Source organism: Ambystoma mexicanum, chromosome 7q, assembly GCF_040938575.1.
Source record: "Ambystoma mexicanum isolate Mex_15411 chromosome 7q, UKY_AmexF1_1, whole genome shotgun sequence".
Taxonomy (NCBI): domain Eukaryota; kingdom Metazoa; phylum Chordata; class Amphibia; order Caudata; family Ambystomatidae; genus Ambystoma; species Ambystoma mexicanum.
In genome coordinates this window covers 571,212,510-571,234,026 of record NC_090941.1, presented here as the reverse complement: position 1 = coordinate 571,234,026, position 21,517 = coordinate 571,212,510, and the positions used below count along the sequence as shown (strand labels likewise).

Genomic DNA, 21,517 nt, shown 5'->3' with positions numbered 1-21,517 from the left:
AAATTCTGAGTGCTTTTGGTAATCCCTTTGGATATTTGATATGAGGACTACCAATACGGGTCCTCTAGGTCAGCAGCCGAGGTGGGTGCCGGGAGGCGACCCCCGTGCATATTTCATGTTCTGACAGTCTGTCCTGAAACTTTATACCAGTAACCAGAGCGCACCAGTCAGAGCAATGGAGGCCTGGGGGCTGATGTGTGATTGTGTGCAATGAGTGGACTGGAGGTTGAGTTTAGCAGGGCAGGCCACCGCGACAATGGCCGGCATCTGCCTGTGGACTTGTGAATGAGGGGTTTTTGATGATTGACATGCGAAAGGCAGACCATCGCGACAACAGCCAGTATCCGCTGCAAACATGACTTGTTGATGTTTTGGTGAGTCTGAGACTGGTGCTTGTGAACGAGGCAACGGTGATTAAAATGAGAGGGGAAGAGGATTTCAGGTTGTAAAGGGGAATAACCAAGTTTTGAGGGCCTTTCGAAATGGGAGGTGGTTATCAATGCACCAGATGTGGAGAGGAAGCAAGTCCAGATGGACAGGGCTTAGATGGAGAAAGCGGATCGTCCCAATCTGGTGGAGTTGCATTGGGGGGTAACTAGGAGAATGAAGGACATTGCTGCATCTTTGCTGTCACTCAAATAACGCAATAGCTATGCTTTAGGGACCCCTTCCCCTCCACACACCTTTATATCCCACTTAAATCCAAAGGCAGCTGGCAATTTCTTTTTTTTTTCCATTTCATTGGAGGAGTGTAATTAATTACAAAGAATGTGTGTGACCGAGTAAGGGAATACCAACCATCCACGAGGGCCTGTGTTAAGGCAGTTTTGCTACAACCCCCTTTTAAAGGCTGTACAATCCCTAACCCTAGCCTTGGGCAAAAGAACCTAGCCAGAAAGAAAGCCAAACCCCTTTTAAAGATTGCCATTGTGGCAGAGCATTCAGGCTTAACTCTCAAGAAAGGGTAGCAGGCTGATTCAAGCGAACAATTAGTTTGCATGCGTATCCTTAGGAAAACTGGTGTATACTGAACATTGTATACCCTTCTAATGTTGCTGGTGTAAAATTCTATCAGTTGAACTAGGTAATTCAGCAATTAACACACTGTATGAAAATACATGTTTATTCTAAAAGCAGCAAAGGGCTTCGAGGACTCTCCTCATTCATATACCTTAATCTGGGTTTACTATCTATAGCTAGGCGTGCATCCTGTAGTGACAGGGGAGAGAAAATGGGTAGCACACATTCTAACAGACAGAAATGTCCAGGGCCTGCACAACCCACTCCTATTTTACACAACATATACAGGTAAAGGGTGGGAAGAAAATGGTACCAGACATTTTACAACACATGAAAAGTTGTCCTAAATGTCCCTAAGCCCAATAACAATCCTTAAAAACTCTAGTCCTCTAGGGCCTAATTGTATTTGATTAATATAAATGCACACCGCCCAGTTAAAAGCAGTGCTAGAAGGTGGAAATCTATTCTGAAACACAGCCACTGACCTCAAAAAACCCATATACCTTTTGGACACACATACCATTCCAATTCACTTCTGTGATAAAGAGTTGGTCTCGAAAATGTGATCTGCATTCACATTTAAAGTGGCAAGCATGACATCTGAAATCACAGTGAAATTCTAAAAAATCTAGTTCTTGGCCTCGTCCTCCCTGAATCCCGGAGGAGTACAGGGAAAATGTCAAGGGGGCGAGAAAGCAGCTGAAAGTCTGTTTAGGCGAGTTCCAAGATGAGTAGAATGTTCTATAGAGTTGAACAAGTCAGTAGGCCATTCGCATGTAAGGGGGAAAATGAAGGTAAGTCTCTTTTTTTTTTACCCCACAGGTGCAGTATTGGCAGCAACCAACATCTGATCTGTAGGCCCAGAACGTGAAGCCCTAGGAGAGGCTGCAGCAAAGTGGGAGGGAAGAACTCCAATGTTCTACAGTGAAAAATGCGGCAAAGGCTCGCTTCCAAAGAGCCTCGACCCCCAGACCAGAGGAACCCCGAATGGTTAGTATTGAAAATATGGAAAACTGCTCCTGAAGCATGAAACAACCCGATGAGTACGTGGCTTCTTCCTAGGTGCAGATTACAAGGAACTAGTGCCCAGGGGCTGGAACCCAGCGTCGCCCAGACCCCTGGCAGCCAAAAAGAATTGCCTACCCATAACAAAGCCTGACAAGCCAGCAGCAGAAATCCCAGCAAGGTAGACTTGAGGACGGAACCCGTCAGTGTGATCCAGTGCGTTGGAGGATAAAGGAGAGTGGCATAGCACCAGAAGATGGTCCCACAGTGGAGACATTGGTGGAGGTGACCCAGGTTATCCCAAGGAGCAGATGAGACTGGGTAGCGGTGTCCCACTGCCTTTCCAGGTGATGGCCGCTACAGCACCAAGGTGGGAAACCCTGGCAGTGAATGGTGAGAAGTGAGGATAAAGTGGGCTGGAAATGGTCCTAGCATGAAAGGACAGACTCAACACTGAAGTGGAGTCAGTAGGACGGTTCTAGGTCATTTTATTGCGGGATGAAACAACGATGGGTTTTTCTCTGGGGGGGTCCCACCCGACCCCATCCCCTTTAATTATTTAACTATTCCCGAACACCCACACCCATCTATATATTTTTTTTAATCCCCCTTACAAAATTCGATGAGTTTTCACGTTGAAATAACAACATAGAAAAACCCAGCGCCCTTTCATCCCAGGATGAAAGGACGTTGTACCAGTAGGACAACGTAGGAACCGTTCTAAACATCTAGCAGCAGAAAATCTCAACCAACATGCGTCTAAGCTACTGTATCCAGCAGTATACCCAGATGTGGAACAAAACATGCAGCAGTGGCGGGGAAATGGTGGAAAATCCTCTAGCAGTTAAGTAAACCTGCTTCTTCCAAAATCCAGCAACGAGAGAGGAGGGACTATATTTTCCCTTAAGTAGCACTACTCTTGGGGGATGGCCAAAGCCAGCCCACCAATCACAAGTGGTGGGCTAGGAACAAAGGGGTTAGGTGGCCCACCATTCTGGTTGGCCCTTAGGACTGACACTCAGCTCAGGCCACCTCCGTAGGATGTGAGAGGCAGAGCCCAGGGATGTATACTGGTCTAAACAAGTGAAAACAAAACAATATAGAGGTTGCCATGTGGGCTCACAAAGATCCCACTTGGGCATGATAGCCATTTTAAGTCTACCCTGTGGTTTCCTAGAACAAAAGGAGCACTACATTACAGAATGTCCAAAGGCAGGACTTGGTACCCCAATGGCTCCCAAAAAGGTACATTGGGCAACAAATGCGGTAAAATGATTTGCTAAAATACAACTGCCACCAGCCTACACCTTTAAACCAATGTAGGGCGCTAGAATGCTAGGACATAAAATATCCGGTGCTTAGGAACGCACCCTAGGACTGGGAGCCTTTTGGGCAACCCACAACCATAAACTCTAGATGAGTGATACATGGTTGCAATGGCAGGGGACTTCGGCAGGATGAGTATGCCCAGATGTGGGTCCTGAGCTTTCTGTGCCTAGAGACAGAAGCTGCTCCTTACCCATGGCCCCCAGTGAGGCCGAAAAATGTCTGGTTTTGCTTGGGGTCTCATGCTCAAGGGATGCGATCCAGCAGTTTGGGCTGGGCTGCCTCTTTTCGGGTGGGACAACGCCTGATTTGCAAATGGTTTTTCACTCTCTGTAGTGGGATGGCTACATACGATGATCTGGAGGGTTGGCCAGAGCAATGCCAGAAGTTGTGGTTCATTCAAAACCTTCCAACCATCAACCTTCAGTTGTGAAAAGGTCACTGACCAAAACAAATGGGTCAAAGATCAAAAGGGGGGAAAAATCTTAAAATAATAAAGTTGAATTGTGCCTTTTACAGCACACTTTGTGTGAAATAATAGGTACAAAATAAATGCAATTTACAATCGGTTTTTGCTGGTAACACAAGAATAAATTACATTAGATGCCAGGTCAGCAGCATTGCACATGTTCATGGTTACTTTGCATTAATCATATGCCAGTATTCTGCCTGAAGACCTGTTCATGCTGCCTGTGCCCACTATACCAATGAGCGAAGGCAATATATGCCGGAATCTCACATAGGGGCACACTCATGTTGTCGTTGCCCATAATGCCAGCCAGTAGTGGCTGGTTCAATATATCCCAGTAATCCCAATGGTCTTTGCACATAATGGCATTAATGTGACTAAAAGAAAATATGACCATGCTCACATGTGCCAATATTCCTACATAAGAACACACTGATGTTGTCTTTTCTTTCTCCTTCATGCCAGTACTTTAACTGTAAACATTAAAGGCCCATCCATGCCTGTTGTGCCAATGTCTATGTCCCCCATATCCCCATACATACCAGTATTCCCCGCATATGAATACTCATTGTGGTTTTGCCCATAAAGCAACTACAAGAAACATGTCCATGCTGGCTGAGCCCATATGAACACTCACGTTTGCTTTACCCATTATTCCAGTAATAATTCATGCTACCATAAGAAAAACTTTCCATACTGGATGCGCCTATATAGGCCAGTATCCTCAGATAATGGCGTTTATTTTTGCTCTGCCCATCATGCTATCATAACAAAACCTATCCATGCTGGCTGTGTCCGTATAACTCAGTATACCATGTAAGGAACACTCGCTTTGGCCTTGGCCATAATACCAGAAACATGTCTTGCCACTCCAACAAAACATGTGCTCAGAATGCCAGTTAATATGCCATGCCAGTTCAAGAATACATGCTGGTGTGTACCAAGACCCCCATCCCTTACTGCCTTTCAGTGGCTCCTCTGAACACAGAACAGCCCCTCATGCTCCCCCTCAGGCCCCACACTGGCTCCTCCTATCTTGTTCAGCGAACCCCTGCCTTTATTTACTCGTATTTACTCAGATGCATTCATGTATATGTATTCGTTCTCTCGCATTCACTGATCCCCATGCTCTCACACCTTCATTCATGTTCACCATCCTCCTGCCCAATCTGCATACTACATACACCTGCACGCACTTCACAGACAAGACGCACGCAGACACGCACACACACACACGTTTGGAGAACAAATCGCATGTTCGCTGCACTCTGATCTCCTTGAGCAGGCTCAGATCATGAAACCTAGATTTCTCCAAACCTCCTTTATAGGTTCAATTTAAAAGATCAGCGCTCGCTGCCTATTCTAGAAACCTCCTGTGCAATTTTCTGAGCTATTTCTGCCTCAGATATTTCTTAATTAGCTTAATTCTTTCACTGTTCTCCAAATTTATTATAGATATTAACATTCATCTATACTACATAATTTATGAAGCCATCTAAAGAAGTCAGTTTGGGTGCTTATTAACATCCAGGAAAACTACAGCTTGCGAGGCCATCAATGTAATCATCTTCTCTAAAAGATGTGAATGCACACCGCCATCCTTTTCACCTGTACCCCCAAGCACCAACTCTTTAATTAATCCACTTTAATGCAGTGCAGGGCAAAACAATGTAAGAAAGTATTCTGCAAAGTAAAGGTAGATTAATGGATCTGTGTAAATTGAAAGGGTATGTGAATGACGACGTGACTGTGATTTATCCTTCACTCTGTGATACCTCCTTAGCCTCTAGTGCGTTTCCCTCTCTATAATCCAGTCAAATCCGTACCCATCCTTAAAGAAGCTCCAGGAAGACCGAGACAACCTGGACAACTATGGTTTCCTTTCCCGGGTAAAATATTCAAAAGAGCAGTAACTCTACAGCCAATAGTAATCACTTCAGTCCCACCAGTATATCATCTGTGTTAGCTACAGCACAGAAATGGTTCCTTTCTTTCTGAAAATCTCTGGGGCCTTCAAAACAGTTTATCATAATGCCCTCCTGTCCACACACATGGCTATCAACTGCTTAGCCCCGCAGTGGTTCTACTCTTATCGGTTAGGTAGACAGCAGTATGTACAGGTAGCTGTGATGAAGTAACCTTGTGGTCATCAGTACATGGACCACACATCCTATGGTCTGCAAAGCCAGCAATATCTGAGAGACATATTCTTCCTCGCCACGTCACCTCACCAACTTTTAAGGACTTGTCCTACCAAAATTTCCCTCAGTGTCCGAGAGAAACCTGGAATTAATCTGTTAGAGTCCACTGTGGATTCTGGAGATTGTAAGGAAGGCATGGTATCAAAGTAAGACGGACACAAGTGACCACAGTTGAAGGGTGTTTATTGAACCTTATCAAGTGTGTGATAAAAGCCTATCTAAGCCTAAATCTATCATGGGAGCAAGCTACGACCTGTCAAAATAAAAAGGGCCTATACTTAAAAAAAAAAAAAAAAAAAAGAGTGCCAATCCTTACCACTAATTTACAAATAGTGTGGGGAAATTTTCAGGAAAAACTAAAGTGTTCACAAAATGATAAATCGGGATGTCCAGGCCATTAGCCTCCACGTTTTCAGCACGGTACAAGGCGGTTCACTCGAGCATAGCACACTTTTGGGCTTCTTCGGCACAAGGACACTGTTCTGTTACAAGCATCAGGGCCTTCTATGCCCAAGTCTCTTACATAAACAGAGTCCCTTGATTCAGAGGGCCCAATGTGTCAAACAAACAAAAAGTTCCTTTCCAAATATTCACGTAGGTTGGTGACTCACGGTTCACCTCGGATCCTCCTCAGGCGGGCTCAGATCCCCTTCTCACAATTGGTCTCCCTCAGCCATGCTTGGACCATTTATAGTTTGCATACCTTTTCTTTGGGTGACTCACGGTTCACCCCAGACACCCCTCAGCTGGGCTCAGATCCCCTTTTCCCAATCATTTGCGTCGCTCACCACGCATACCTTGTAGTTTGTTCACAATTCTTCATCCAATGTTGTGGCTTGCAACCTTGGTTCTAACACAACCTGTCTGCTATCAGTCTCCCTGACTCACCGGCTGTGCTGACTTTACTGGAGCGGCTTTCTTGTCGGAGCCAAGGACAGTACCACAGTGACAATCGCTCCTACCTACCTCGGCTGTCGATGCGGAAATCCCCGTGTATCTTTGACACACTATGCACCTTTCTTCAGCTTTATCTCTGGGTCTTATGTTTCTTTTCCTGGAGGGCTCATGAATTAGCAGTTTCTTTCCACTGAAAAGGCCAAGGGCAATCCCCTCCTTGCAAACCTCTCTGGTCTCGCCTTCTTTCTCCTCATATTAAACTGCCATCTCAGAACTGCTGTTTCCTCGCGTGTTTTGCCTTGCTCAGAGTGTGCTTTCGTGCTCTGCCTTTTATCCGTGTGGGGAAGTGTGATGGAAGTCAGGTGTGTGTAATTATCAGTAATTGCCTGACTCTGCGTGACACTTGTGTTGGGACATGTCCATGAGAAAGTGTTTGTCTTGGGAAAGGGGAGGTGGATTTGAATTGGGTATCCTAGCTGTAGGATGGGGAAAAGGTGTTACTGGGAAGGGGATACCGCATCTCACCCTCAGGTGTCCCACTTCCACTCCCTGCCGACCCCTCATCCAAGTGATCCTCCCGCACTAGTCCACCCCCATGAGCTTGATCCAAAAGCTATGGCCGTGTCCTAGTCACCTGGATGACAGATCCCAAGGGACTAGTGGGGTAGATACCTTTTAGGTTTCTCACAAGATGGATTATGGAGAAACCCTATTCTTGTGCCTGAGGTCAGGCTAGACGTGCAAGAACATGTTCCAAGCCCAGGGTTTCTGGATCTGGCTAACATAGTAGCCTGGGAAGAACATCTACCACTTTCGTACAGGGGGAAAATCCAGACATGACCTGGGTGTCACAAACACTTGCAGATTTTGGAACCGGATGGCTATGGGGAAGACCTGAGCACCCCACATGAGTGCTTTCCAGCAGTCAAAGAGGACAGTCATTGGAAACCTGCACACCTCTGCCATGTAATACCCAAAGTAGCAGAAGGACCTGTAGTCCTCACACATAAATCAACTGGACAACCCGAGAGAACTCCACTTCTTCCATACACTTAGAAGATACCTGAAAAGAAGCATTAGGTGGTAAAATCTCACTTAATGTATGTTTTCAAGGCACTGCCAACAAAAGTCTATATGTAATTAACATCTATGACCCGCCCTACAGTCTTGTCATGGCTAAATATTGAAGTTTGTTAAAATGATACTCGCTGAGCTTGTAAACAATTACCCGATGTTGATATGTGGAGACTTTAATGCCAGGATTCCTAACATGTCCAACGTAACAACTGGTAAGCTGCTGGACCTCACGTTTGGAGGCCACTCGGCTAGACGGACAACAAGTTGTAAACGTGGAGTAAGTTGGGCTTGTCTACTATGCTCGCATAATTTTGAACTGGCTAATAGAAGCTTTCCCTCGGACATCTCATGGGGGCTACAAGAGGGTAGGGAAGATAATTAGCAGTATAATTGACTACATCTTCACTTGTAATCCCAACAATGTAATATCAGATATGTGCGTGGGGAATTGGATTGAGAGCGATCATTCTCCACTGTTTGTGAAGCTGAAATGTATCCCGGCTAAATCGACACCTGTCAAACTCTGGCAGCTATCAGTGAACATCGCACTAAACCGGATATCCTGGCATGATGAGAAAGGCACAGGCTAGCCTTAGAGTCTTCCGTCATATTTGTGGTATCAACTGTAGCACGAACAATAGTCCTCCTGTTATCAGTGCAATAAGTCACTTTGAAGCCTCAAGGCCAGCTCGGTAGGCCAACTAAAATTGTTCAAAAGAACTGGCATTGGTCATCATAAGCTTCACCAACACACCCATGCTAGAGATATCCAGGCCAAGAAAAGACAATTGCGACAGGACTTACATGCTGATGCCAAAAGGGAGAAATGTGTCGCTGTACATACTGGGGCTGTGAGAGCAGCAAAAAAAGGGTATAAGTTCTCGTTGAAGTATAACAGTTAATGAAAAAACCCACTAACCATAGAGCTCTAAATGGGGTCTCTAGGGAAGATTGGGAAATGTACCTGGCACAACATTTTACAGGAGAAACGTCCTATAAGATCCCGGACTATATTTTTGATGCTATCTGGCTATACACAAAAAACAGCAGTGATATAGAAAACATAATTAGGTCTTGTGAATCCTTTCGGGTGCCGGGCCCTGATGGGGTGTGCTGCACTGTGTTGAAATTGGACCTAGTGGTGTGAGCAGAAGCCCTAAACTGGCTGTTTAGCTGGATTGGGGCGGAGTCATGGAGAGACCGTATAATTGTCCCCATCATGATGAAGGGAAGGCCCAAGGATCCAAACAATGCTGACGATGTTGGACATTTCGAGTAATCTTGGCAGAATTGGAAGACTGGGTGGTGGTAAACAACATCATTCCGATAAATCAGACCGGTTTCCAGAAGGGATTTGGTACCACCATTAACAGCTTAGCCCTTGTTACAATCATTCAGCAGGCCTGGTCTATCCGTAAAACATCAGTATATGCTGCATTAATTTATTTCAGTGCAGCGTTTAATGCTGCGTTTGGTACGGTAGACCGATCTAAGCTATGGAACAAACTGAATGATTGGAACATACCCCCAGTACTCCTTAAAATAATTATACAAATAAATGATTGCAAGCAGGTGAAAGTCGATCACACCGGGAGGACCTCGGGTTGGGCGAATACGAATAAGAGACTCAAACAGGGTTGTGTGTTAGCACCCATGCTTTTTAATCTTTACCTGGAGGATCTTGGGGGGTTTATTGCCAATCATTCTGCAAACCCACCCAAATTGGGGGATGCCTCAATTCAGTGAATGCGTTACGGTGACAACCTCGTCATCTTAGATTCCACCCCCTGGGGCCTGCAGGCGACCTTGAATAGGTTGGCATTCTATGCAGTAAACCATAATGAACTAGGCTGAAGCTGTATATCCGGATGTTAGTACTATGAAACTTTCACATGTAGATATCAGCACATCTATGCCCTGTATGCCACTGCATTCCCATAACACAAATGTACTGAATGCCTGTATACTGCACCTCCCAGCTAAATCGTTTCTAGCTGCCAGCATGTTTGAACATCCTTTCTGTTTCTCTACAATTCAAATGCACTGAATGTTAGCTTACTGTACTCCCTAGTCACTAGTGTCCTAGCCCTTTCGGTGCTCTCCAGTCATTAGTGTTCTAGGCCTCTTGCGACAAAATGGAATCTAGATGCCAGCATGCTTGAACATTCTCACTGCATATCTGTACAACTTAAATGTACTGAATATTAGTTCACTGCACTCCCTAGTCATTGGTGCACTAGGCATCGGTATTTTAGACATAATTCTGTACGAATCCGCAACCTAAAATATCTAGACGCTAGCACTTAGGTTGTTCCTGGCATAGACAGAAATGTCCCCTACCTGCCTTCTCAAAGTCACCCTGATCCTCATCCTCATCGCCGCTATACTTAGCATAATGGCCTCTACTATCAACACCAGCCCTCCTAAGGATAGAAATTTGAGACTCAGGTCTAGACTGCCCAGCTTCCATGAACCTGTAAATAACCATCAGAATAATGCCAACTGACGTACCAAGACCCAGCCAAAAAAACAGTCTCGATTAGTCAAGCAACCCACCTATACCGGCGCTCAAACTTCGACTAAAACTTGAACAACTCCGGATACCTTGCCACCTAAAACCTATCAAACAGGCAAACACAATAACTCTTTGACATTAATAGGATCCCTTATTAACGCAAGATCAGTGGTAGCCCACGACACAGAAACTGCTGACATCCTAAACGACGACAATCTGGACTTACTAGCCATAACCGAGACTTGGCTTCACGAGGCTGCAGGACCAACTCTAATGCTAGCAGTGCCCGATAATTACCAAATTCTCAGAGCTGACAGGCCAAATGCCAGAGGCGGTGGACTAGCCATCATCTTCAAATCTACTCATCCCATCAGGCTTGCCACGTCAGCCTCCTACGCATCCTGTGAAACTCTCACAGCCAAAATGCCCCTCTCTAATAATCGCACGCTCTGAATCCACCCGATATATAGACCTCCTGGGCCACTAGGCACCTTTGAAGATGATCTAACCAGCCTTCTAGCCAACAACACCAAAGACCACTCCCAAACCCTACTGTTCGGAGACTTTAACCTTGGCTTTAATGAAACTGATAATAAACATGCAGAGTCAGTCGATGCCCTGATCAAGGACCATGGGCTTGTTCAAAAAGTCCTATCCCCTACCCACACCAAAGGAAGGACCCTCGACTGGGTATCTGAACTAAACTGCAATATCAGCCTTACAGATATTGTTCCACAAACATGGACTGATCACGATCTAATAACTTTCTCTACCACACTAGATCTCTTGAGCCCCAAAATCAACAATATGGTTCCCCCGCTCCTGACTAGAAGCAAGAAGGATATGACTGCTGAAAATATCATCCCTCTCCTCCTTCCAGCCATACCTGGACTGGAAAGTAACAACCCTGACGCCTTAGTAAATACTTTCAATGATGCTATGATCAAAGCACTAGACGCAACTGCCCCAATCCAACTACGCAAAGCTAAACAAGATCCCCACCTAAATGCCTGGTTTACGCCCACCTCAAATCTCTAAGATTACAAAAAAGAAAGCTCCAATCTATGTGGTGCCACTCACCCACCGTAGACAACAAAAATAACCTAACTGAATTTGCCAAATCTTACAAAAAAGAAATAATCAAAACTAAGAAGAACACCTTCAACGACAGGATCATGAAAGCTAACTCTAGTACTAAAGAGCTATTCGCCATCATCCGTGAACTGGAATCCCCTATTCAACCCATAGACAATGCCCCCAAAAACAAAGTCTGGTGCACCAACATACAAAATGCCCTCTCTAACAAAATGTCCTCGCTTCAATGCAAAATTGCAAAAAAAAGGCCACACTGTCACCTTAGGACCAAAAAATACCCCAACCTCAAGAGAATAAGTCTACCGCACCCTTCACATTCAAGACTATCTCCATAATCGACACAGAAAAAATAATATTGTCCCTCAAACCATCAAACTGCAAGGGCGACTCCTGCCCAGCACAAATAATAAAGGACGCAGCTAGGGACCTAGCTCCCTTCATTACCAAGCTCATAAATTCCCCCTTTAAATCCAATACGGTACCCACCAACCTCCAAGAATCATGGGTCCTCACATTACTGAAAAAACAAACCTTAGACCCCACTATCCCCACCAACTACAGACCTATCACCACTGTGCCATTTTTACTTAAAATCTTAGACAGAGCTGCCTACATACAAATCCAGGACTACCTGGAAGCCAACCATCTGCTTGGCTCACGACAATCTGGCTTCCGCCCACTCCATGGTACGGAAACAGCTCTGCTAGACCTCAAGACACAAATTGAGGAACTAAAGGATAATGGAAAAACAGCCTTACTCCTCCGACTGGACTTGTCGGCAGCTTTCGACTTGGTGGACCATGCAGTCCTATGTAACCACCTCGAATCTGCCGCCAACTTCACCGGAGATGCCATAGCTTGGGTCCAATCCTTCTTAGCTAATCACACTATGCGAATCTTCTCCACCACCGACTCTGCTGACCCCATCAAAATAACATGTGGTGTCCCACAAGGATCCTGTGTCTCCCCCACCATGTACAACATCTTCACCAAGCCTTTGTTTGACAAGTTGGACAGACTGGGTGTCACCTACACAAACTACGCAGATGACACCCAGATCCTCATACCCCTTTCGGGCGACTACGAAACAGACTCGGCCTTGGTGAACAAGACATACACCCTCATTCAGGCATGGATGGCCTCACATGGCCTCTGCCTGAATGACGATAAAACGGAGATACTAATCCTAGGCTCTGAAGCTAGAATCCAAAAACTAACCCCAAACTACACATCCTTCAGCATTGATAACAACCCTATCAAGGTGATGCTGTGGTTAAAACCCTTGGATTCTATTTGGACTCCTCCCTCACTCTCAAGAAGCAGGTCAACTCCCTCGCCTCCTCCACCACTTACACCTGCAAACTTATCCGCGCTTCCAAACCGTACCTCTCCAGCGCTAGCTGCATCACTCTAACACTCTCATCATGTCTAGGTTAGACTACTGTAATGCCCTGTACTCAGGAGCTAACAAATACATCACAGACAAAAAGACTACAGAACAATGCCCTGAGAGCAGCACTAAACATCCCTCACAAAGAGCACATCACCAAATTCAGGAAAGAGGTTAATTGGCTAAAAATAGCTTCCACACCTCTAAATGTCTGAACAACCTAGCCCCCCATACCTAATGGAAAAATCACAAGGAGAACTTCCATGCGACCCACAAGATCTGCTAACTTCTTTAAAATTGAGACTCCTAGGTTTAAACGCTCGACCGCGGGAGGATCTAGCTTTCTCGTTAAAGCTGCTTGCTGCTGGAACAAGCTGCCACTCGACCTCCGAACTGAACAACCGTACCCGAAATTCAGACACAAGTTAATCAATTGGTTGCGGGCCAATGACACATTACTTGACCAATACCCTACCCACTCCCACCCTAACCCCCACCATACCTCTTGGCTCATGTATTTCTCTATATTAGGACAGCCAAGCATGCATCCCCACCTACCTAGCCCATATATGACACTTAGATTTATAGCCTGACCTATTTACCTGATTATATATGTCCATCTGTTAGATAGACAGTTAGTGTTCCAGACTTTTTCCTAGTTATGCCATGTGCCTGTACATATGCCTGTACATATTTTTGTGTATATATATATATATATATCTGTGTTCCATATATTCTTGTCAAACATTGTAATAAGCTTAAGACTTCTTGTATACTGCTGCGCCCGGCTACCCAAGGGTTTGGTGCGCATTACCAAATAAATAAATAAACAAACAAACAAACACAAAAAACAGCAGTGATATAGAAAACATAATTAGGTCTTGTGAATCCTTTCGGGTGCCGGGCCCTGATGGGATGTGCAGCACTGTGTTGAAATTGGACCTAGCGGTGTGAGCAGAAGCTCTAAACTGGCTGTTTAGCTGGATTGGGGCAGAGTCATGGAGAGACAGTATAATTGTCCCCATCATGATGAAGGTAAGGCCTAAGGATCCAAAAAATGCTGTTGATGTTGGACATTTCGAGTAATCTTGGCAGAATTGGAAGACTGGGTGGTGGTAAACAAAATCATTCCGATAAATCAGACCGTTTTCCGGAAGGGATGTGGTACCACCATTAACAGCTTAGGCCTTGTTACAATCATTCAGCAGGCCTGGTCTATCCATAAAACATCAGTAAACGCTGCATTAATTTATTTCAGTGCAGCATTTAATGCTGCGTTTGGTACGGTAGACCGATCTCAACTATGGAACAAACTGAATGATTGGAACATACCCCCAGTACTCCTTAAAACGATTATACAATTAAATGATTGCAAGCAGGTGAAAGTTGATCAGACCGGGAGGACCTCGGGTTGGGCGAATACGAATAAGAGACTCAAACAGGGTTGTGTGTTAGCACCCATGCTTTTTAATCTTTACCTGGAGGATCTTGGGGGGTTTATTGCCAATCATTCTACAAACCCACCCAAATTGGGGGATGCCTCAATTCAGTGAATGCGTTACGGTGACAATCTCGTCACCTTAGATTCCACCCCCTGGGGCCTGCAGGCGACATTGAATAGGTTGGCATTCTATGCAGTAAACCATAATCTCATAATTAACACACAAAAACTAAAATTATGATTTTTGCAAATAGGGGTACGAGAATCAAAGGATTGTCCTGGTCGCTGGGGGCTGCTAAGGTGAAAGTGGTTTCCGTATTTAAATATCTTGCGATATACTTAGACGCTGAGTTGCAGGAAACTCGCAGCCTTGAACATGTTAGCTTGAAAACCTCCATCGCAACAGGTCTGATGGGATCACTTGTTGTCAAGGGAGGGGGATATTCTCTTAAGATCATCTTGCAATTGTAGCAGGTGAAGATTGTGTCTACCATTATTTATGGTGCTGAGATATGGGCACTGTCCCATGTGGAGAACATTACAAGGAAATGCCTCGGAAGACTACTTCGACTCCCCCCAGGCGTATCTACTGAAATGCTACATCTGGAATTTAATTTAACACCTATCATGTAAAATTGAAAATGTGCTGCATGTCTCTTTTGTGGAAACTTCACAATGCACCAAACGACTCCCTGCTGGGCATTCTACATAAGACTGCCCAATCCAGAGCTAGGCTTATGCCAACTAGTAACATATTGAAAATCGAGACTGCTGGTAATATCTGGCTGGAAATGGCATCTGGCCAACTTCTGAACTGGCCCTTTGTTAAATTTAAGAACTACATAATGTCAACTTTACACTCTGATGCACTTGAGCACTGTAAAACTAAGCTGTCTAGCAAATCTCGGGCAATGGGCTTCCTTGAATATCACAACACACAAACTGGTGTGCTGGATACATTGAGTGCTTTGCTGGAAACTATGTGATCGGGGACTACATTAAAATCAAGTTTAACAGTGTAAAGTCCTATGAGATAACGGGGGCCTGGCTAAACATCCCCCGGTGTAAACGGCTATGCCGACTATGTGGAGAAGATTGTGTTGAATCCACTAAATATTTGTTAATGGAATGTGAAGCACTCAACTCTTTGCGACTAATTGCGCTGAGAGGGGCGGGTATACAAACATTGCTTCCGCATGATGAAGTAGGCCGCTAACCATGGGGGGTGGGGGAGGGGAATTCGGAAGGTTGTATTTTTCACTTTTTGTTGCTTTGGAAAAAAAAATTCTATATTTGAAGTACTGTTTTAATAAGTGAATGTTTTTTATGATCTGGATGTGGATCAATCATTTTAAAAGTTGTTGTACAACTGTATTAAATAAAAACATTTAAGAAAAGAAGAATTCTCATGTCTTCCTCAACTGAGCTGCAAGGATGATGGAGAGAGTATCCCCTCCCCTGTTTAAAAGCAATGGCAGAAACACAGACCTGAAGCCATATGCAAAAGGAACCGTTTTTGGGTGCCCCTCAGCCCATGAGTTCACAGAAAAATATTGACCTGCTGGCTACAGGCGAGAGACAACAAAATCTTGAGGCCAAAGGGTGACCTTAGAGCAACAGGCATGGTGAAAGAGTAGCAGCTGCAGCTCATCCACCAGCGAGAATATTCACAACGATTCAAGATGGGCTACTTGAACATATCCTTTCAAGAGTCAGAATTTCAGGTGACTGGGCATGCTCATACAGCTCATATGATCTCTGCAGCCAATCCGGAAAGAGACAATCAACCCAGGCTCCATATAAGGGCCAGTTCCTAGGGCAGCAGTGGAAAGGAGTTCAGGAGTACAGATCTGGTGAGCTGCTTTGAGGTAGGAGTAATGAGTAGGTGGTGAGGAGGATTGTCAAATGTGAGGAGATGGAGAAGTTGGATGAAACATCAAAGGAGGGGAAGACGCGTATATTCAAATAGGCGGCGAAAGATATTGAGACACAAGAGGCAGTAGAAAATTACCTTAGGGTCACAGGGAAAGAGTGGACACACCACAGCTCTGAGAGGTGTGATTAGAAGAACAGGGTGAAGCAGGAACGAGGCGCAGAGCAGCAGGAGGAGGACCTCAAACCAGTGGTCGAAGTGGGCGGGAGCGGTGCTCCTCTACTTCTTTTAATGAAGTTTTACCGTTCCTATACTTTTATTTTAAAAAGAAACCGTTCCAGAACGGTTTTGTTTTAAAATAAAAGTGTAGGAAGCAGTTGAAACTTGCACTTTCAGTGCAGTGCACTGAACATTCCCTTAAACTGCAGGTGCATGCATTTGGGGGTTTATATTGTGCATGGTAGGGGGTGTGGCGATGGGGTTTGCGGGGAGCGGTGCAGACACGTAGGGAACATAGCTCCACTACTTCTTTTCGTACACTTCGACCACTGCCTCAAACCTTTGGTGTTTATTTCCACCTAGACCAGCCCTAGCTTTGGCTATTGTCCAGGCTTGATTTGCAGGTGTACACAGGACCCTGAGACCCAGACACAGGGGTCTGCCAGGAATCAAGAATGGGAAGCAGAGGAACTAAATCTATATAGCGAAGAGCAAGACAAGTGTTTGATTGTTTGAGGGGCACTCAAACCCCCAAGACCGATGCGCTGAGAAGGGAGAATATATCCCAGAAGTTATCCCTGGATGAGGAATATGAAAACCAGAGACTTTGCAAAGGAAAGATATCCTATTGATTAGTTGCATTCCATTTAGTTGTCCTCCTTGTATAATGATTGCTAATAAACCGCTAACTTTTAACCCTCAACTTCAGGTCCACTTTATATTGATTTTACTCGCAGTCATGACATAGTCCAAGTGTTCTGCTCAGCAATCGGTGGCCATCTTTTCACCGGTAGGCCAGCGGCCACAGCATTGTGTCGGACATTGTTAGCGAAAACAACACTGGGAAATCCCTGGAGTATCATTCCATACCATCATGTTTAGCCTGCCTATTCAATGAAAGGGGAAGTTCAGTAAGCGGTGAGTAAGTCTTGGCCCATCCTTAAAGTGAGTAGCCTCCACAAACCCTCAGAAGCGAACCGCACACCTGTTCTATGTGTATGTGGTCTTATTCGTGAGATACAGCTAGAGTGCCTAGGCATAGAAAACTCCGTACCCAAGTCTACACATACCCCTCCTGCTTAGGGAGACACCATTAGAAAAGCAAAAGTTGATGGATGGATGCAAATGCTTGAGCCCACGATCAGAATTGCTCTGGGTTAGAGTACTATGCCAGCTGATTCATTTTGCTCATCTGTGCCATTAAAGGGGGGGGGCACCAAAATGCAGTTCAAACAACGGCTGAGCAGTTCTGTCTAATTGCAAAGCTCTAATTCCTAGACATCTGGCCGCACATGAGCCCTCTTCTTCAGGCTCCTCCCTGGGTCCTTGCCCATGATTCCCTTCCCACCCTTCTTGTAATCAATTCATGGCTTTTTCTTCCAGTAAGATTCAATGAATTATAACATAATGACTTAATTAAATTAAAAAAACGTATTGTAAATAGTTTTGGCGTCATTTGGCGATTTATAAATGCAACACTAATGCAAACTAGAGAAAGTTGACCCAACATTGGAATGGCATATTGAACTTCCATTACTTTACATTGCTGGTCCTTTTCATTCTTTAACAGGTGCACATTTGCTGGAACTGGAGAAAGCGGGAACCTGAGGGAGAAAAGTCATCCTTGGAACAATTTGATGACTTGGGGACTTGCTAGTCATTCTTCCTGATTTTTACTTTCGTTTTTGAAATCGAGGATTATTGGTTTATGTTGATTTACTTATAAAGGGCTAGTTGTAAGGCAGAAGTCAAATAGCGTCTTGTTTCCAATAGTATGACAAAGAGGCAAAAACGGCAAGAACCTCATTCCGATGAGGCTGTTTTTTTTCATGGGTAAGAGTGCACCTCACTCAATCATGAGCTGACTAGAATTCTGGCCGGCCGGCCTTCATGCAAGGTGGAGACGGATTCTGGATTCACTGCATGCATGTGGTGAAAGCCAAAGGAAAAGCTTTCACCGCACCATGCACTGAGATTGGGGAACTCTCCACCATGCAAATTCCAAAGCCTACTAGGCTCCGTTACTCCTTGGATTTGAAGAGCTTTCACCTCTTTTTTTTTTCTGGTTTATGAAAAGTTGGCACAGTCTGATGAAATAAGGTCATTGTGCAGGGATCAGATTTCTCCAGTACAGTAGAGGAGCCCTGCGTGGGAATTCTGGTGCAGAATTCCCATCCTTGCAGGACCTCCTTATGCAGCCAATTTGAGAACAGGCGGAAGCACAGGCAAAGTGCAGATGGCCATTTCCTGTGCTTTTACCCTGCTGGATTATCCTTCCTTAAATAAGGCATGTGTTTCAGACGGGCATTGACTACCATTGAGAACTGGGAAATCTAACATCTTTTGTTAAATTGTTATTGTTTCATCCATTTTTTTAGTAATACACCATCTGTAAACTTTTGGCAAGAAGGATATATTGTAATTTTTCACAGTAGTGAATCAATAGCTTTAGTGCTCCATCCGCCATGCCTCAAGCTTTGAAGACCCGTGAACCACCTTCTAACATCTTCGAGAACATGTTACTGTGGAGTTGTAAAATGTCTGCATGCCTGGTCTATTAAATCCATGTAATATGTAGCTTTGTAATTAATTTGAAAGCCATGCCTTTTACCACTTGAATGCCAAATGGACTAACCCAGTAGTAAGCAACCCTCTAGAGTGAGGGGAATGGCCTGCGACTGCATGCACCCTAATCACCCTGTTTAATTTTGCAGGAATAGCTGCCCTGTATTCTGGATTAACGCCTACGATGATACGAGCTTTCCCAGCCAATGGGGCATTGTTTCTGAGCTATGAATACAGCAGAAGGTTCATGATGAAGCACATTGATTCCTGAGAGTTTTTAGCACTAAAAATGAACTCTGCAAAGTAAACACAGACTTCCACATCTCTGGATACAAATGAGCGTGGCACCAAAAATACATTATACTTTTACAGTACACTCCAGGGGGGGGCAGAGGGGGATTCTCCGATTAATTTTTAAGTCGGATACCTTTTGTGAGGCAGTTTTCAATATTTGAAATGTACACTAAACTGTTACATTGTTTACTATTTTCAGGTACATTTTTAAAGCTCTGAATTTCATTGTGTATCACATGATCTTTTATTTGGGATTCAGGGCTGTCTTCTAATGCTAGAGTGCTGGAGGAACATGTGCAAGAAGCAACATTTTTAGCCTTACTTTTTACCAAAAAAGTTTCCATAACTTATGGTTCGCTGGCAATCTGTGGTCCTCCCAATTCTATGTCAAGACGCGCAGTCTCGTATTATGCTTTGATTTCTTTATTCACCACTCGAGCAGCAAAAAACAAACACATTTTAAAAACATAAAACACATCAAGGAACTTCCTTCCAGGAACACCAGTCTCTTCCCACTGAAACGTGAATGTCTCAACTTCCTTTTACATGTGACAATGTCCTCCAATCCGGACATAGCTCCTCACGTAAAGCCCTGCAGCACTCCCATTCTACTAATCCTCTCTTCACTGCTCTAGAAGCCCATAAATGCATTCTTTGTTCTCATTATCAGTGGTCGAAGTGTACGAAAAGAAGTAGTGCAACTATGTTCCCTGCTGGCCTGCCCCTGCTTCCCCACAAACCCTATTGCCACAAACCCTCCCACACACAATACACCCCCCAAACACTTGCACCTGCTGTTTAAGGGGACGTGCAGTGCACTGAAAGGGAAGGTTTCAACTTCTTCCTACACTTTTATTTTAAAACAAAACCATTCCGGAAAGGTTTCTTTTTAAAATAAAAGTATAGGAGCTGTACAAGGTAATTTTAAAAAGTATAGGAGCACCACTCCCGCTCACTTCGACCACTGCTCATTATGCAGTAGAGCGCAGGCTTCTGTTTAGAGCGGCGTGATTGGATACCTCAGTACGCACAGACCTTCTTGGGAGCGGTGTGTACGCTGGCTAGAACTTTCGATCTGGGAGTTCAGTTGCACGTTTTCTGGCAGCGCATAGCTGCATCCCGTGAGGCAGCCGACGTTAGAACTGTATTACGATTTACGAGTGCTGGCGCCTTTATGCCTCATGGTCTGCGCACAGGACAACTTGTGAAAGCATACTCTGTTTTCTGTTCAGACCGAATAGGTTTTTTATCTTCACTAAAGATTGCAGTGGGAGAAGGCAACATGAATACGTTTCATTCAGTATTTTGAAGCTCTGCCGAGTGAGAACCACAGTGCCATCAACAGGGACAATAGCCTACTGCACCTTCTGACATGAGATCACACCAGTACGACGGGTTCAGGCCCAAGAAACCTAGTATGGTATAAATGGTGTTCCAGCAGCTGCCACCAAAACAAGAACGTTCAGAGTGAGCAGAAGCCCTGGAATGGCTTATCTGTGAGACTCGTCATCTAGCTCAGAGTCTTTGCGAGCTGGTCTTTCAGGGATGTGCTGGTTGTCGCAAGACCAGCAGCAGCTGTTACAGACGGCAGTTTGGGCAGGGTTGGGACCCATATCTAGTAAGGCAGATTTCCTCCAGGATGGGATATCCTTTTCGCAGGGTCCCAGAGCGGTTCGCCCTTCACAGGAGAAGACCACGGTAAACAGTGAAAAGGGGGAAGACTGTGCCGGTAGGCATAAAACCTGTGTGGCCGCAAGAGCCTTTACCACCTCGGTTTCTTCGCTCAAACACTGGTAAATGCTCACGCTTGAAAAAGAAGCTGCCAAAGTTTGCAACAACAGGGCACTGAAGACAGCAGCACTCCCCGGTACACTGGTCTATGCCATCGAGCGACACCACTGGCAGCGAGAAAGAATGAAAAAGATCCACGAGGAAGCGAAAAAGGGACATAAGTACAGATCGTCGGACTGTCCAATGAGGCTCGGAACAAGCCCAGGGCAGAGTGTCTTATGCCCCTGATTCCAGACAAAGGTGTAGAAATGCCATTCATTAGACCCGAAAATGCAATTGTTCATGGCGAAATAGACCAAAGATATTTGGAAAGGAATACTCAAACGTCTGGACTCTCTT

The 21,517-nt window shown here is 44.9% G+C and overlaps 1 protein-coding gene across 3 annotated transcripts in view; it reads left to right on the top strand.

Moving 5' to 3' along the window:
* The window catches only part of LOC138528430 (mitochondrial ornithine transporter 1-like), a 148,672-nt gene extending 129,060 nt beyond the window's left edge, over nucleotides 1-19,612 (top strand). The window contains exon 7 of one of the 3 annotated variants that reach the window (XM_069640052.1): nucleotides 19,243-19,612. In XM_069640052.1, coding sequence (XP_069496153.1) covers nucleotides 19,243-19,364 — 122 coding nt within the window. In that variant the 3' untranslated portion in view covers nucleotides 19,365-19,612. Of the gene's footprint in view, nucleotides 1-1,842; nucleotides 2,011-18,098; nucleotides 19,105-19,242 lie in introns of those variants that run through there. The other 2 variants (XM_069640054.1, XM_069640055.1) reach the window with 2 other exon arrangements.
* The last annotated feature ends 1,905 nt before the right edge of the window (nucleotides 19,613-21,517 follow it).